General features: G+C 35.7%; 1 protein-coding gene and 2 pseudogenes across 1 annotated transcript; 1 reads left to right on the top strand and 2 right to left on the bottom strand.

The window, feature by feature from the left end:
* Positions 1 to 2391: 2391 nt before the first annotated feature.
* LOC120169205 lies at positions 2392 to 6991 on the bottom strand (annotated as a pseudogene).
* A 120-nt stretch (positions 6992 to 7111) lies between these two features.
* On the top strand, positions 7112 to 14241 carry LOC120169142 (annotated as a pseudogene).
* A 3480-nt stretch (positions 14242 to 17721) lies between these two features.
* On the bottom strand, positions 17722 to 19233 carry LOC120169198 (probable polyamine transporter At3g13620). The gene has a single exon (XM_039177406.1). The coding sequence runs from the start codon at positions 19177 to 19179 to the stop codon at positions 17770 to 17772; it is 1410 nt and encodes a 469-aa protein (XP_039033337.1). The 5' UTR covers positions 19180 to 19233; the 3' UTR covers positions 17722 to 17769.
* Positions 19234 to 19550: the final 317 nt, after the last annotated feature.

Raw genomic sequence — 19550 nt, 5'->3', positions numbered from 1 at the left:
AATACAGTTACCCGAACTCAAAATTTCAAAAGAAAGTAATACTCATTTTAATCATTAAGATCACTCAATAGATTAACAATAATTAACGGTCGATGAATCAAAAATATATTAAATCTATAACGTAAAGGGACCAAAATCGATTTTTTAACCAATGACTAAAATTCAATAGACAAAAAACATAAAGGACCATCCATGTAATTTACCCTAAAAATTTATTAAGTTGAAGAGTAATCTCCCCAATAAGAAAGTGAACGGTTGAAATCTAATCATTTCTTTTTCTTTTTTTATTTCTTTTTTTTTTCTTATCTCACGCACCTAATTTTGCTAAACGAGTCTTTCAATAAGGATATTTTACATACACAAAGATTCGAACTCGAGACCTTACTTAAGTGATATCAAACTACTTATCACTTGAATCAATCTATGTTAATGAATCTAATTATTTCTTAAAAACTCATTTAAGTCTCTCATTCAAGTAAAATTGTCTCAAGAATTCTATTAACTATATAATTTATAATTTCAAGTTATATCGTTAATCGTTTTGGTTAATGGAACGTTAGTTTCTACTTAGGCGGACACCAACTATTTCCACATCAGATGAATGAAGTTGTAATTTCTCATTTTTTTTTCTTCAACCATCTCAAAATTATATAGTTTTTAAAGTAAATATGTATCACCAATTTAAGTTTCCTTCCCCATATTTTTTTACTTTATTTTTTTCCTTCTCCAAGTCTTACACCCGTGCTCTCAACTCTCAGGTATGGTTGCACCATTAGTCAGTCATTGACCACCTTTGACCATTGCTGACCATTGCGTCGACTACTGTCGTCGACCACCGTTCGAGACCCAAAACACATCATCAAAACTAGTTCGTGCTCCTCGTCATGGTCAGGTTTATGGCTTGTAATGGGTCAAAAATTTGTGGTTTTAATATTTAAAATATTTTTAATTTTTAATAAATGTCACATCATCATCAAGTCAGGACAACAATATTGGTTGACGTGGAAACAATTAACATCCACATAAGCAGAAACAAACGGCTCCGTTAGTCAAGACAATCGATGGTATAATTTGATGCAATTAAACAACTTCGATGACTAAATTGATACGAAAATACGATAGAGACGAAATTGATAAATTGAGTTTACTACAGGAACAACATTGACCCTTTAACTAAAAACCACGTCAACAATATTGACTGACGTGGAAAGTGGAAACAGTTGGCGACCACATAAGCAGAAACTAACGGTTACGTTAGTTAAGACGGTCAACATAATAATTTGATGCAATTGAACAACTTCGAATGCTAAATTAATGCGGAAATACGATACGAACGAAATTGATAAATTAAGTTTACTATAGGGGCAACACTAACCCTTTAGCCTATTAATTAATAAATATTATTATATTGTCTAATTCGACAGATGATACAACAAAAAAAAAAGATGATGACGACCAAGATGACATCGTTGAAGAAAAATTCAAATATTTCCAAGATCAGAAAAAAAATGCAGAAAATGGAAAAATAGGTACCCATTTACTAATCAGTATCATGTATAATATTAGATGATACTACAAACACCTCATTTGGATCAATTTTGTATAAACCAATCCATCGATACAACTCTTTTCAAAAAAAAAAATCCATTGAAACACCAGTTCTGAGAGGAATTCAGATACAGAAAACTACTATTTTGAATTTAATCCATGTTCATACTTGTGCCATGTATGCTGTATGGTTCACTGACCTGGTAATTGCGGAACCATATGTGGTCATCAACGATCGATATAACGAAGACACGATGATGATGATATGATGGTCATCATCAATGGTCAAAAGAAACAACCAAGCAATCACTCGGCTACTAATCCAATGGACCAACATGGGCAAGGAAGATGTGGCCTGGGAGGATTTCACGATACTGAAAGCTCAATTTCCCCATTTTGATCCTCTATTGGAGGGGTTATTGTCACGATGAAGGCTGAATTAGGGTTTGACTATCCTGAATTGGGGGTTCAATTGGAGTGAAAATCGGGAAAAGGGTTAGAGATCGAAGCCCACGAACCTGGAAAGATCTATGACAGATCTGGGGACTAGCCATAATGGGGGCAACGCGATCATAACGAGCCCCATTCGTTACGTGATATTATGTTGTTTTTGTGAAGTTTTACGCATTCTCGTTAATATTATTTTAATTTAGTTTAATTAAAGAAAAAGCAGCGTTGAAATGCTTGTTAATAAAGCTTCAATGAATTGTTTTAAAAAGTGAAAGTAGTTTAATAATTTACAACAAAAATTTGAATACCTTTAATAGAAAACTGCAGTAAGAACTCCTTCAAAAATGATCTTTTCAGCTTATAGGATAACCCTGCAACCTAAATCCTGTGTGGGATACATGCATTTCAAATTTATGGAGATGACCCTTTTCGAAGTTCATTAGCTCTCATTCGGTAATACGAGGTGATCTCGACCTTCGACTGGCTTGGCGGATTTTATGACATCTCCGGTTCTTATCTGTGGTAGAATCTCTCTTCCAGCAGTTGTGTATCTGTAAGTTGAAATTAAGTTCATATTGAAAAGTCTAACCAACAATCACCTCATACATATATGCATGTATAGCATAAGATGACATTCACATTACCCGAATACGGAAAATTGACCTTCATCGAACGATATGCCTCCCAAACCAGACTATGAACAAGTAAGTCATCAGTATACTGCTTTAACCAAATTAATCAAAGATGTATTGGACATGCAAAGTTGAGGGGAGAATAGAAATAGACTATGTTACTCATTTATCGACACATATTCGGTTAAGGATACGAGGAATGATCATCTAAATATGTGAAAAAAACTTTAGAAAGTTCGAGTATACTCGTACTGGATGCATACCTATCTCAGACACCTACATTGAGTCTGAGGAACATAGGAAGTAGATAGTAGCACTGAATTAGATGGAACATTGAATATACTTACATTTCTTTTATCGTATAGATAGAAGAAAAATTGATATGGTGAAGAATATTCCTCAGAGACATCACTGTGCGCCATAGCAACAGCTCCGTAAACAGATAGGGGAAGAACGGGCAGTTCGCCATCCTTCCAGGAAAGATAAAAGAATGAGAATGGTTATCAGCTGCAACTTTGGGTGTACGTACAAATTAGATAGGGAGTCGTACCTGAACGCTTAAGGTTGTTTTGTACAAAGGCTCAAATTGTCCTGATGGCATTATTTCTAATGGAACACTGTAACCATTCTTTCTGAGATGATAGCTTGATTAATACAGCTCATCTTTGTTCCATCATATGCTCCATCTATCACCTGAAGAATTATAGCTAATGCTTAGTAGAGTTTGTGGAGTTCAGTCGTTTTAAATTATTATCGTTCACAAATATTGCAGTGATTCAACCAATTTGCGTACCAGAAACCAACATGCTTTGAATCAGAAGTTCGAAGAACAAATTGATTCATCTAATTGAAGTTTTGCTCTAACTACCAAGGTTGATTAGGTTTAACTAAGAATTTGCCTGTATGAAATTAACCTTATATTATAGAACTCATTGAATCTTTTCTTTGGTTCTTATAAAGGGTTACAAAATACTGAGAGTGGACAGCATTAAAATGTAAAAAGACAAAGCATTAAAAGCCAATGTTAGCAATTAGAAATTTAACTACTTTACCAGTTTTGCAAAGTTTCCGGTGGTTAGCGGTGCTGAATATCCATCCAGAACAACCTGAATAGATAGTTGAAAGTCGGTAAGTTTAAATTTGTTAAGTGCTTTTCGACCTCCAATCGGCTAGCTCTGTACGGTATAGTTGGAAAATTTATGGCTATTGTCACAACAGTATTTAATGTTGTTCTGAATTCCGTCTAACGAGTTAGGCGACAATGGAAGTTTAGTGAGACAGATGCTCTTCATGTGTAATAAAGTCCTAAGGTGATAAACAGAGAAGGAGAAATTTATAAAACTTCCAGGATAATGTAAGGCTAAACTTAATTCCATCTATACCCTGCAAAAATGATTAATAACAATCAAGAAAGTAACGACTCCATTCACCAAAACTATGTCAGGTTTAACATACCTGAATTGTGGCAGTCTTTCTTGGTTCACTGCCAACCTCGGGGGAAAACGATGAACCATCTCCTTTCTCAAGAGTAAGTTCGACAACTGCTCTCCCTGTTAGCCTAGAGACCACAACGGACATCATTTCAAATCGAAGTAGAGACAAAGCAGTTCAAAGCCTTCTAACATATGTAATCATGCATGCCAAAGGAGTCATGAATGAGTAACTGTTACCATAGCAGCTGAATAGTAAAAAAACTAGGCAGCAGCTAGAAATAAAATATAATAGACCTGTTCATCTACGGATGTTCGTATTAAAGAAAGCGGGGAAAACTATGTAGCATGCTTTAAATGTGTAAGCCAAAGTAGATTAAACAAAATAAATTGCATTAACCAATCAATTCATAAAATATGAACACAACAACTCTCATTAAAACATTAAATTCCGACTTCAGTTGATGGAGAAGACTGACCTTGGATAATTCAAGTATTGCTCAGGTAACAGAAACGACAACCCGGTGCCTGTTCCATAATAATGTGTTGAGATGTTACTAATACTATTTTAATAACTAAACACATGCAATAAAAAAAATATCTGCATATATATAACTAGGGAATAGTAGTATAGTACTTGTAACAACTCCAATTCAGCAACAGTATCTAGTGAAGATGCAAGGCCGATGGATACTCTATCTGCATCCTGATCCTTGATACATTTTAGGAGTGCTTCTAATCCACCCTAGTAAACCAAGGAATACCACAATCAGTCCATGAGGTCTCTGCAAATGAATGAATCCATTCATCAGGGAAAACTCCTCCCTACCATAGCTTAATATACAAAATTGAGCAGCTGATCAATAGGTTAACTCATACATATATATTTGAGCATCCCGGCTTGATAAAAAGCATCCTAAGGAGAAAGCCTTCCCATTTTCAGATATTAGGATATGTTTTTTCTGGCTATATACTAGGTTTTATCCGGTCATATTACCTTGTTATCATATCCCAGCAGAAAAGTAAAAAATGATGTTGGTGTCGAAGAAACTCAAGAGTGAAGTTTAGCCATTGACTTCAAGAAACAAATTATGTTCAAACGAGAGAGGGTCAACTTAAATGCCTAATACTGTATTTAAAATTCTCATCCAGTTCTGTTTCGTCCTTTAGTGAACCAAAAAGTAGTTCGTTGTTATTCTTGTTGGAATGAGAGATCTCAATGAAATAAAAGAAGATGGGAAAGTATGGATAGTTACTTTGATAAAGATGATCTCTCATTTAAGTTAAGATGAATTTCTTCTTCCACCATACCTTTCCATCGATAAGAGAACTGTACAGAGCTGAGCCTTTCTCCCTTAGATCTGCAGGTATACTTCCCAAAATGGAATCCTTTCCATCTACTGCTATCTGAAATTAAACAAAGCAATATAAAGTCAAAAATTAAACATGATATTGTCAGGGAAAATAACATAGAATGAACGGAATGAAAATAAAAGATGCATTCAAATATGAGTGAACTCCAACGGTACGAGTTCCTTAACTTCAAGTTCTGTGCAGAAGGAAATAGTAGGTACCTTTAAGGCTTTCTTGACATTACCCTCCATAGTTCCATAAGGCTTTCTTTGTGGAATCCTTAGCAGGTAGGATAGGTCTTCCAAAGAAGACTAAGGAAAAAGAAGACGGTCAAAAAAGGCTGATTGGCATCTAACCATACCAAATGTGTGAACTCAGTTATCAGTTCCAAACCTGTATAGCCTTCATGTTTGTATTCGCTGGGATCGCCCTTCTTAAAGCAAGCTCCCCAGTCCTCGGAAGCTTTGTTTCAGGAGAGTAAAGCACAGCATTTGCCGGCAAAATAGACAAGAAGTCCCAACCAGCTAAAGGTAATGGGGAGGTGACTTGGGCTATGATAAGTATCGCAGCAACGACACCCTCAAGTTTCATCTTTCTCTTAATCAAAGTTGACCCGTTGAAACTTGTAGGACTATTTCGGTACTGTGACAGGTCCTGCTTCACTAAATACACTTTTAGAAGATAGAGAAAACCTTGAAAACAAGAATGGGATTGAAAAAGAATCACAAAGAAAAGATAAATGACTCAGAACTAGTTAAACTGCTTGGATAGTTTTGGTTCAATAATATGGAACCTACTTCTTTGTCAACAGCATGATAAGGTGATTCCATAATCAATTTGTTGACTGACACAGAAAGGGGTGTAATTATCTGTCTAGCTAGTATATACTTAGGCTCTTCATTAATACTCCGAACACCAAAATCCAAATCAATTATTCAAGTTATTGGCGGGGATTTAAATTGCAGTTGCAGCCACCTTTCCGTTGGTTGTGTTAATCGTAATTGCGGATATAATGGTTGATATTACAGTCATTGCAGGTATCGCAGTCATGAAATAAAGACACCAAATCATTGGTAGTCACAGGCATAAATCATGGTGCATCTGACATCATTGTTCTAAATTGAGATGAAATTAAGTACTAATTGATATCAGATTAAAAAGGCAATAAACACAAATTGAAAATCAAAATAAAACATCAAACCCCAAAAGTTATATAAAGGTAAATTCAACAAGAATTTAAGGTAAAAATCCAACCTCGACAAAATCGTCTTTTGAAGCCTTGCATTGAACTTTAAGCTGAAAGGGTCATGCATTCTCTTGATTGCGAGCTTGACTAAGCCGAGAACCGAAATGGGTCGAAAAAGAATGGAGCTTTGGTATCGAAGGAGTGAAAGAAAGTGTGATGGAGGAGGTTAAAGGAAACGCCATAGCAAAGAAGGAAAAAGAAAGAGTTGGCTGGTCGTTACAGAAAGGAAAGACGGAGAGGTTTTGGCGCGCCTCATCTAGAAATGTGATTATGTGGAAGCTTTTGATTGGTGGGTTTTGGGCATTGACAGATGAAGTTAAGGACGTGTTTGGTTTTCCCACCTCTAAGAAATAAATGCAATTTTTTTCATTCTGTTAAAAAAGCTTGAAAATTTTGCTTAAAGAAGGGAATTTTATTATGATTAAAAAAAAGGAATTTTATTTATTTTTCTTAAATTATGATGTTAATCAAAATTAATAATAATTTTTATTTTGACTGAATCCAACTTGTCTCAACAGAAAAGCTTAACGAGAAACTTGAGATATTGAATCCATGGAGGAGTTGGGAGTATAGGCGAAACCAAAAACATAAAAACTCACTGAAATAAACCCAAAATTTCCCCTTTTTCTTCTTCACATTTCTGCAATTTATCTATGGATTTTATTAGTTTATTGTAGATCGAGAAAGAAAACAATGGCGAACTATTTAGCTCAGTTTCAAACAATAAAGAGCTCTTGTCCTTATCTCATCGTTGTTGGTAAATCCTTTTTTATTTGAATTAATCTCTTTAACCTTGGGTTTGGATTTCTATAATTTTATGGGAATTTCTAAGTCGTCGATTAGAAATTTTATGTGGAAATTTGTGAAGGGTTGATGTTAATTTATTGACGATTAAAGCTTTGAGCTTCTTAGTTGTTTTTGGACTAAGGGATTGGTCACACTTCTTTATCTTGTATAAACGTTTAGACCTTGGTAAATATTGCTGCTTTAAGCTTTATAGGATTCACAATTCGTTTGTATGCATATAGTATCTCCTGTATTCTTGTGTTCGATCATATAAATATAAACACATTACAAATTATTGAAGGTGTCAAAACGTATTCAATGTGTTGTGTTAATATGCCGATCGCTTTTAAATGTGTCGTGTTTTACATTGTCTTTATGTTTATTTAATACATCACATTCGCATCGTGCTCAAATTTATTGAATCTAGTTTTTATCTTTCTAAAATGGACGATCTCCAAGTTTGATGATGCTCTTTAAGATGTTTGTATGTTGATAATGGATGGTCAACCATGTCTTAGCATGAACTAGCAAGGGATTTATTATGATATTCTCTTACTAATATTTCTATCCAACTATTGCAAATGAACTGTTAACAGTTGAAGATGTTAGTGACATATGGCCTACAGTCAAGAATAGTTTTGAACAGCGGCTGCCATTTAAAAAAGCTTGCTTAAATAACAAGACCCGAAATCCCATGTTTTTGGAGAATTTGCCTGCTGAATTTGTATTAACCACTGATGCAAGATTACGTAGCAGATTTCCTCAGGAGCAGTACTTATTTTGGTTTCGAGAGCCATATGCGACGCTGGTTCTTGCTACGTGTGAGGTATATTGATTCTCTTTTATGAACGATATTAAAGACCAACCGATTTTAGATTCAAAGACTTATGATACCTCACTTTGAGAAAGAAACAGTTCTTTAACATTTTCCTTTTTTGTAACTTGGGTATTTTTTGTTAGTGTCTGGTTCAATCTTCTTGTTGATGACAATTCACGTTCAATGTCCCCAGGACCTTGATGAGTTCAAGAATATTCTTAAACCACGCCTGAAAGTGTTTGCCCAAAATGATGAACGTGAATGGTTCATTGTATATGTGTCTAGAGCTCATCCAAGCAATGATCAAGCCACTGAGATGGCTAAGAAAGTTTATGCCAGATTTGAAGCTGATTTCAGCTCCAAGAAGAGGGAAAGGTAAGCATGCAGCTTGTATATATTCTTATCGATGTCATGAGTACTATTTATGCCGGTATCAATGATTTCAGTGAGGAGGTAATGATTCGGTTTTTTTTTCATGCATGTTGCAAGTTCTATGCAAAAGAAAATTTTGGTGAAACTTTGAAAGTAGCAGCCTCAGGAGACTGGTGTTCGATTTTTCCTTTTTCGCTTTCTGATATTCTAAAACTGTGTTTCATTTAGGTGCTGCAAATTCGACATGTATGGTCCCGAACCAAATTTTTCGGAAGAGTTAGAGTTCAGTATTATAGAGTCTATCAAAAATACATTGGATAGACGAATACAATTCTACGAGGATGAGATACGCAAGCTTAGTGAACAACGATTCATGCCAATCTGGAACTTCTGTAACTTTTTCATTTTGAAGGTTTGGTCCTCTTCTGAAAGTTAGAATATGGTTATGGCTATATTGATCCAGGGGTAAACTCTATGATTTTCCACTCTTTTGTGTCATCTCAACTTCAGTTTTATCTCAAAGCATATATTATAATCCTTTTCTGTTTTTCTGTCTGTAGATTGTAAAAGAAACAATCAACTTGCCCAAATCTATTGTGCCCTTTAACTAATATAATTCTTATTAGCCATTACATTTTTTAATTTTCTCGAATAAGAAACCGGAACATTATTTTAAGCTTGACTTTTTAGTGCTTCATTCTTCTTTTTCTTAGGAAAGCTTGGCTTTTATGTTTGAGATCGCTCAACTTCACGAGGACGCCTTGCGTGAATATGATGAACTAGAATTGTGCTACATGGAAACAGGTATGGATATATATATATGTTCCCAAGTGTCCATTTTGTTATGTTTTAACTTTCTACTCTATATTTTCTATTTCTGTTTATGTTTCTGAACAGCACATTTGTTGCAAGGCCAAATTATTGATTGGTAATTGTTAAGTGCTTCCTGAAATGCTCCCTTTTTCCAGTGAATTTTGGTAATTTCTTTTTTTTTTCCAGAGCACTTCTTGATCTTATTACGATATGAGTGCAGTTAATAATGGTGGTATGCATAGGGAGTTCGCAGGACTAGACCGCGGTGACGATCAGGCGGCACTGCTTAATCCTGGAAACTAATCGTTGACACAGATTGTTCTAGATGAAACATTCAGGGAGTTTGAGTTCAGACAGTATCTCTTAATCAAAGGTGACTTTAAATATCTTTGCATCTCACTGTCAGCCTTTCAGAGTAATTGCTAATTGCCACTAACATGAGCTTAAGTGTTTGTTGCTGTCAATTTTCTAATTTTTTTCAAAATGCCCCTCTTGATGGGTTATTGGAATTCTATGGTTAATCGATCAATGGATGTAGTGATTTATTTCAGTCTTTCATCAAATGTCCGATGCATGTTCTTTATTATAATGGGTTTATGTAGCAGATTTATAGGGCTTATTCTTTATTTCTGATTATTTCTTTCCTTGTATAGTCTTGATTTCTTTATATAAATGCCACTGTAGCTAGGGAATAAAATCATTGTTCTCTTTCTGTTATCCTGCAATTTATTAATTTCAAGAATGGCTGTGTATGTGCCTACATTGCATCTCACAGATTAGTTAACTTGCAGCTCTTATTCAAATTGAATCGTTCTTTAGAGGTTGCTTCAAGGGGTTATTCATTTATAATTAGTTTCTCGAAATCCCTGGAATCCAATGAGGTATTAGATAATCCTTGTTTTCTTCCAGCAACAGTTTTGGTCACTGTTTCGCATTTTTAATTTCTTTCCTCTTGGATTTCTTAAGAGTGTGTTTCCCTTCTGCATGCGTGAAGATTGGGTAATCACTGCATACTTGACTATACTTGACTTTAATCAGTGCAACCGGTACTCAATATAACGGTGAAGATGAAGCCCCTGAAGGGCATTTCATAATTTGGAGGTCTCCCACGGAAGCTGCTCTTAACTTAGTGTTGGGGGCAGCCTACTATCTTACCTCCCCTTATCCCATTACATATGGGAACAAGGGACAGCCATTTTTTGATGAAGGCCCTGAAATCGAGAAGGAGTTCTATCGTGTTCAAGGAGATCTTTACTGGCTATGTAGGACTAAGGTAAATTTTTACTGATTATTCGAAATAAATAAGGGATGTCATTTGTCATATTGTCGAAACAATGCTGAAACATGTTGATAATTGAGGCAGTTATTGAGGCTTGCATATCTAATTGGATATGGAACGGAGATCGGGAGTCCGGTTAACAGGTATGCATTCACCTTTTCGAGATAAAATCCGCCGTTTATTTTCCATGAATTAGGTTACTTGTTTCACAGTATAAAAGAAAGGTCATTCATGCAGTTAAGGCATTTCTTATAGTATTGTTCCTTTATTTTGAGAAGTGCTTCTCTGAGCATGCTGCCTTGGCCCAGGCCTGCAGTTTGGCCTTCGGTTCCGGATGAAGCTTCCTCTGAGGTTAATGTGAAAGAACAGGCAAGTGTTATTCCACATTTAAAAACTCAGAAAACCAGAAAGAATGATCGCCTTTTTTTATAATAACTACACCATTTTAATACAGGTTTATGTGTTTCTTTCATTGGAAGTAATAGTGTAGGGCTTCTATTTTATCTCCATCATGTATTTCTCAACATTCATAGCATTAGAAACTAGAGATTAAGAAAAAGAAAAAACAGTGTGACTGCTTAATGACCTATTCCTAATCGCTAGGCTTTTTCGAAGTAGAGTTTTTTCTCCAAGAGAAGAAACAAGGTCGAGTTAGCAGCATCAATGCCTTTCAATGTCTGCATGCTTTAGATCAACATAGAAATATTGTTTCTCGACGGTCTTTCTTTTCTTGCTAAAACTTTCATGGAAGTGGCCTTTTACGCAAAGTACATAATGACATTTTAGTTCACCAAAATTTAAGTTCTTTAATAGCAATGATGGTTCAGATGCCAAGTTCATAGCTATATAATCATTCCACCGGAATAATATTATTTTTCGAGATTTTGAGAAAGCACCATTTAAATTTCTTGGTATCATGGTCATAGGCTTTATGCATGCACAATTATACTCCTTTAATGTCTTTTTCTCTTTTACTCAGCTTTTATTTCTCAATTTGGTTCAGATGCTTCTGCAAGAAAGTCCTAGAGCCAAGCACTTTGGCCTTCAGAGGAAACCCCTGCCGTTGGAACCTACTGTCCTTGTGCGTGCGGCAAACAGGCAAAAGACTTCCTTTTCTGTTGGAAACGCATCAGAGCTTTTTGATGGCAAACTCGTGTTTGACGATGGGTAAGGAAATCTCAAGAATCAAGGCAAATGTTTCTTAGCAGTTTCTTGAAGATGAGTTACTAGTCAATTGAAAGTTTTTCATTTCAAGAATTGATGTGACTATTGTTTGCTTTTTCCTTTTCATTTTGCCATTTTGTTTTTCAGAAATAAAAGTTTTATGTCAAGTAAATATATACATGCTGACAGATTAGCTTCAGATGAATCAGCAAAGAAGTCCCCAGCAGATAAAGCACAAGCAATTGTGATGTCACGTACTTACTCATCTCCTGGAAATTTCGACTGTTTGATTGGTCGACCTATGAGACTTGCTGAAATTTTTGTTGCTTCTGAATATGCTCTGAAGAAAACAATTTCAAATCCTGATCTTCAGAAAAGTTTGTTGTCTATAGAGAGCTTTGAGGTATCAAATCCTTGCTAGTTGAATTGAATTTGCTTCATAATCTCAATTTCCTCTCGGATCATATTTGAGTCCTTAAGAGAATTAACAAAAAATTACACCAAAATTACAGTCCTCTTGGGGTTATCACTTTGAGTGCCTGAAGAGTTTAGACATTATACCGAAAGTACAAGGTTATGAATATCTTCTCTTTTTGTCTCGTCAATTCCTATATATTTGGGTCATTTCAGAAAAAAAGTATATGGAGCTCACTAAAGGTGCTGCTGACAATTACCATCATTCTTGGTGGAAAAGATACGGAGTTGTCCTTGATGGTGAAATTGCAGCTGTCTACTATAAGCGTGGGTACTTTGATCAAGCTGCAAAGTCATATGAGAAGGTTTGCGCCCTTTATGCCGGTGAAGGGTGGGAAGATTTATTGGCTGAAGTCCTGCCCAATTTAGCTGAATGTCAGAAGGCACTCAATGACCAAGCTGGCTACCTATCATCTTGTGTGCTATTACTTTCACTAGATGAAGGCTTATTCTCGGAAAAGGAACGCCAAACATTTCAATCAGAAGTGGTTAGTCTTGCACATAGTGAAACGACGCACCATGTTCCTCTTGATGTATCATCCTTATTTACATTTTCTGGAAACCCTGCCCCTCCTATGGCGTTATGTGATGGGGATCCTGGTACCTTGTCTGTGACCGTTTGGAGTGGCTTTCCTGATGATATAACTCTTGATTCTATTAGTGTCACTTTGATGGCTACATATAATGCTGATTAAGGTGGTAAGGTATGGTTTTCTAAGACAAGATGATGCTAGTATGTTTATAAGCTATGGTGTGGCATGACATGATTTGCTGTTTTGATTCTTATTTCAGTTACGAAACTCGAGTGCCACTGTACTAAACCCTGGTAGGAATCCAATAACCTTTCCTTTACCACCACAGAAGCCTGGTTCCTATGTCTTGGGAGTCCTTACTGGTCACGTCGGACACTTGACATTTAGATCTCATAGTTTTTCCAAGGGAGGTCCAGCAGATAGTGATGATTTCATGAGCTATGAGAAGCCAATCCGGCCTATCTTGAAGGTAATCTTTCCGTCCATTTCGCTCTTATGAATCTGAGGTACTTTCTTCTCGCATGATATGGATTAAGAAAAGTTAACACCATAATTGTCATAATCATTTTTATTTTAGGTTTTCAAACCAAGACCTCTAGCTGATCTGTCTGCAGCTATATCATCTGCGTTACTGATTAATAAAACTCAGTGGGTTGGAATTATAGTACAGCCTATAAAGTACTCCTTAAAAGGTTCTGTCTTGCATATTGAAACTGGTCCTGGTTTAATGATTGAAGAGTCACATTCCATTGAGATAGAGAGCTACAGAAATTCTGCTCAGGGTTCAGCTGATACAGCAAACTCTGGTGATGCTGCAGAAGTTTTTTTCCGTCTGCTAATAAACACTTTGAGAAGTTATGCCCTGTAAATGGTAAAATAGATTTTCCCGAATGGACCAGTGACGTGTCCTCGATTTTATGGATTCCTATTCGTGCAATAGATGATAAGCTTGCAGGAGGGTCATCTTCAGGTCAGGAAAAAAAGACTAGAAATTATGATGGTTTGAATTTTGAGTGTTTGCTGCATCTGATAGCTAGATCATTTATGTCACGGTGCATGCTGTGGCAGGGGGCCCTGACCAACAAAGTATTCTGGACGGAATGAGGACAATAGCTTTGAAGCTTGAGTTTGGAATATCAAAAAACCAGATCTTTGACAGGCAGTGTCTTCTATACATACATACATATATATTCTTTACATTTGAATATGAATTCACTCTCTCTCTCTCTCTCTCTCTCTCTGAACTTCAATACATGATCTACTTTAACATGCAGAACCATAGCTTTGCATTTCAGTGATCCTTTCCATGTGAGCACGAGAATAGAGAGTGTTTCTGTCCCCTAAAACCAACTCCGAAATTCTGGAAATGTCAAGTAGCATCCCTTTGAGTGTTTCTGTCCCCTAAAACCAAGAGCAGATTGTCAGAATAAAGAGTCAAGATACATTGCAAACGTAAGTGAAAGAGATTAACAAGGCTGCCCTTACAGTGCTTCCTATTATTTCATTACGGATGTCATTAGGAATCCACAGCCTACTGCATCTTTCAGGCTCTGAAGGTGATTCACTGCGAACAATATCCCAACCCATCTGTTGCAATAGATCATGCATTGTTATCCTATTTTCCGAAACAGAGATAAGCGATTTATCGATGAGGTTATGATTCCCGAATGCGCAGAGACATAATAAGCATCCATAATCCTCGTTACGAAATCTAGATCTTCCCCTTTATAGAAACAAGCAATGTCGAGAAAAATGTCTCTCTCTTCCCAATCCAGCCCATCAAAACTGCTTCTCAACAGTTTATGAATGGTTGGATTAGAAACCTGCTGTAGTTTCTTCACTGCACTTTCCTGGTAGCTTTGGTTCCCTCCATAAAGAGAGGATCCCATCACTTTTATAGCCATGGGGTTCCCATTAGCAGAACTCAAAACCATCTTTGATAGCTCCAACTGATGTTCCTTGGGATGATTGCTTTTGAAGGCACATTGACAGAAGAGCTGAATAGATTCATTTCCGTCTGATTCCTTCATAAATGAGAACAATGTCATTCTGGATTAGCACTTGTTTATCTCTAGTTGTAACTATGACTTGACTTCCGGGGCCGAGCTGATCGATCCCTCTGAACAAAAACTCGAGTTGGCTTGAATTCGACACATCGTCACAAACTACCAGAACCATCTTCCTGGAAAGCATGTCCTTAATAAAGCCTGTTCCGAGTGTGGGAGCTGATATATTTAAGTTTCCATCTTCCAATATGGCTGAAAGAAATTTCTCACGTAATTCAACTAACGTTCCACGTTCTTCCGATTCCCGAACGTTACGAAGAAAGATGGAAGTTTCGAAACCATTCGAAACATGGTTAAAAATAGCATCGGCAAGGGTAGTTTTCCCTATACCACCCATGCCCCAGATGCCTAGCTTTGGGAAATCTGGTTTTTCTTTTTGAAATAATGACATAACTTGCTCCATCATCCTCTCAATTCCAACTAAGCCCTCCAAAGAGGCACTTGAGGTTCCATGGCTCAGTTTCTTCAAGATATCTTTGACAATTTTATCTACCAGTGTTGACTCAGGCCTATACACACCAAAGGAAGAAACAGATTACAGGAGAAATAAAAATGAAACACGTATAGAATATAGGGTAAAGTATACAAATGTTCCTTTCTATAGATATTTGATTTATTGAGTTTCCGATTATTAAAAGTTACAACATGATTATTTAATTATAGAGTATTATGTTGTTAAGTCCCTACTTTACAAAATACCTTATCCGATCCGATCAGAAAAAATTGTAATTTTAACTTTATATTTAGGGATAATGGTAATAATACCCTTCTATATATTATTTTTTTCAATTAAATCCCTATTTTTTAATGAATAAGACTAATATTTTTTAATAAATATATTATTTCAGATCGGGTCGGATTCATATTCTATCTAAAAAATTCGGATCAGATCGGGTGAAAAATATATATTTTTCGAGTCGAGTCAAATTCGAATGGAAAATGTACAATTTTCAAATCAGGTAGGATTGACAAAAAAAAAATCCAACCCGATCCCTAATTGTAAACTTCACTATCCATTGCTTTTCGATGCGGCACTCATCTTCCCTACTTTATTCACCATTTGGTCCACATTACGGTAGAACATGGTAATAATTTTCAGATTAAAATAGGAATACAAGTTCATCCTATTCAATACAGTTCAAACGGTTATGAGATCAGATTTTATTATATCCTATTGAATATGTTAATATCCAACACAGACGACGGTCAATTTTTTAACAAAAAAATGATGAGTTTAGAATATATAAATAGTCGGATGACTATTTTATAATTTTTAATAGTCAAGGGACTCAAGAAATTAACATCTTATAGTTGATAAACTATTTTGTAACTTTTAATAGTCGATGAGTCAACAAAATATAATTTTATAATTGATAAAATATTTTATAATTTTTAATAGTTGAGGAACTAAATAAAATATTACCCTATATAGGGGACCATTTATGTATTTTACTGTTCTTACATTTGGTTATTTCTTAGAAACTTACCCATGTCACTTGCGGCAAATTCAAAAGCTTTTAGCTTAATATATGGTTCGTTCTTAGAGAATAAGTCATGGCACCTTACTTGAAGATGGTAAATGAGACGAGAGAGATTATAAATTATTTGAGATTAATTTAATTAAAATTTAATTAATTTTTAATTGAATATATTTGACTCAAATTCTTAACGAGTTACTTAATATTAGACTCGAAAAGCTCGTGAACAACTTAAAAATAATATATTAAATTTTTAGATTTTTTAAATTAAACTATTATTAATATTAAAATCCATATGTTTTTTTAAAAAATTATATATAATATAATCTTTCATGTATTTAATGTTTAGATTTGACTTCGTGTTTGAGTTTCAATTGAGATAAATTTAAGAATATTTTAAATTTATTTTTTTTAAATTCAATTTTATATTTTTCAAATGGAATTAAATTTAATTTTACACTTTTTCAAACTTAAGTCGTCCATACGGCTTGCCTTATACCGTACATCAAATGCAAAAGCAACTAGCTTTTAGTGTGAGGACATGGGAATGAAGATTATCAAATTTCAAAACGCAAAAAGCAAAACGCGTTAGTTTCATGTGGAATTCAAAATTAATATATATAAACAACACATTTGTTGTAAATAGGGATAGATATAAGATTCGAATTTGATAGGTTCTGATTTGATCTGACCTGATCAAATCATATTTTGTTTTAAAAAATTCTGGTTTAGGTTAGTTTTTTTTAGAGATAGTGTTCGGGTCTGGTTCAGATTTAGGATGAAAAATACTTGATCCGAGCGGCCAGAAAAAAAATATAATTTTAACTTTATATTTAGGAATAATTGTAATAATACCCCTCTATATATTATTTTTTTTCAATTAAATCCATATTTCCATTGAATAAGAATAATATTTTTTAATAAATATATTATTTCGGATCAAATCGGGTTCGAATTTTATCTTAAAAATTTGAATCTAATCGGATGGAGATTGTATATTTTTCGAATCGACTCAAATTCAAGCAATAATTGTAAACTTCACTATCCATTGCTTTTCGATGCGTCACGCATCTTCTTTCTTTTGGGACCCCCAAATATCCTAAATATCCACCATTTGGTCCGCATTACGTTAGGTGAGCTGCTTTTAGTTAATCCCGTTAATCACCTATCCTATGTTCTCCTTCCCTACTTTGCTTTAAACAAAATTTAGATTAACCACAATCAATTAGTCGACATTAATTTTTTAAAATAAAATAAAAATATGTTATTAATATAATAAATTGAACATGGTAATAATTTTGAGATAAAAATAGGAATACAAGTTCATCCTATTCCAAATAAGCCTCATCCTCCACAATGGCCGGCTTCTTGGATTTGCAGAAATTCATTGCAAAGTACCAGATGATTGTAAGAACCGTGACTATAGAACTCACCAAGAACACATTTCCGGTAGCCACTAACATGATATACACCAGAAACCCAGAAGGAATCAAGCACATCACGGTCAGACCAGGCAACTTCATGGGCACTCTGAATGGCCTTTTGATTGTTGGCGATTTTCTCCTCAACCAAAGGAATGATGCGAATTCGAGTAGCATGCCTAAACTGTATAAGAAATTAACCGACGAAATCAAGTCCGAAAAGTCCATGTACGAAACCGCGACGGTTATCGACGTCGACACCAGAATTCCCACCCAAGGCGTGTTGAACCACTTGGATCTCACAGAGAAACACCGTGGCAAAAATCCTAAATCAGCCATTCCTAGAAGCTGGTAAACGCAGCTGCTCAATTGTGCTTCGTACAGTCCAATGATTGATAAAACAGCACCGATTTCAATGAACACTTTTAACCATTTTCCTGCAATGATTTGAGCTGCATCAGCGAAATACCCATCAACCCAGTTTTCCTGGTCTAGTGGTATAGCTCCGGTTGCAGCTAAAAGAGGCACTAAATAAGCTAAACAAGTGAGCAATCCAGCTGAGAAAAGGGCTTTGGGGAATGTCTTTTGTGGTTGTTCCACTTCCCCTGCTAAGGTACTGGCATTGTCCCAGAAATTTAGGTTCCAAAAAAGGGTATTGAAGAACAGTGACCAATCTTTTGTTACTCCTTTCTGTCCTAAACTAATCCATCTGCTCGGATCGATCTTTGGAATCGAAAACAAAGCTAATAATACGAATGGCAGAAGTGAAACTACCCCTAAACATACTGCTGTGTACCCGACTATGACCAGACCTGTGTAGTTCAAGAAAGAAAGGAACAATGTCGACAACAGTATCGCAACATACCGAGGCAACCCGGAGGAGAGAATCGGGAAAACTAACTTGATGTAGTCGACGCAAAGAACAGGGTACGATGCTAAGTTGATCACTCCACTTAGGAACTTCCAGGACCCCATGAGTGAACCCCAGAATGGTCCGAAAGCCTCGTGAGCCCAGATAACGTAGCCTCCGTTACCGGGGAAGGCGGTGGCGAGCTCGGCCGTGATCAAGGCCTCGGGTATGCTCCATATGAAAGGGAAAACAAGGAAACCGAGTATGGCCCAGAGAGGACCAGCGGCACCCACAGCTGCCTCCTCGCCGTATGCTCCACCGGATACCTCGAAGTAGATGAGGAAGATGAGGGGGATGATGGATAGCTTGCCGGAATTGTTGGTGGCGGTGACTGCGGTGGTTGTTGGAAGAGTTTCTTCCTGATGGTGGTGGTCTAGGAGGTAGTCTTCTGTGGAGTCTTCGGTCATGATAGATGGCTTCTTTTTTTTGGTTAGTTTGAGGGATCGATTTGATATTGGAATCTTAAATGTTCGCGACTTTTATCCTTCTACGGCTCCACCAACCATTCAAGCAGATCCAAGGTGGTTGAAATTACAATCAACCGATCATTAACAAAGCAAAACAATGTCGGATTAAATATACAAATAGTATCCCGATTATATTAGGTTAACAGGTTAAACAAAGAGTTGATTTATAAAATATAATTTAAATAATTTTATGAAAGAATTTTATCATATCTCAGTTAACAAATTAACTTCAACTCAGATGATTGTCAATTCTTTAACAAGAAAAGACAAATTCGATACATATAAATAATCGAGTTATCATTTTATAATTT

The sequence above is a fragment of the Hibiscus syriacus genome, unplaced genomic scaffold (assembly GCF_006381635.1).
Source record: "Hibiscus syriacus cultivar Baekdansim isolate YM2019G1 unplaced genomic scaffold, ASM638163v2 tig00111754_pilon, whole genome shotgun sequence".
Lineage (NCBI taxonomy): Eukaryota > Viridiplantae > Streptophyta > Magnoliopsida > Malvales > Malvaceae > Hibiscus > Hibiscus syriacus.
The sequence above is the reverse complement of the archived record's forward strand: the minus strand, read 5'-3'. Positions and strand labels throughout refer to the sequence as shown.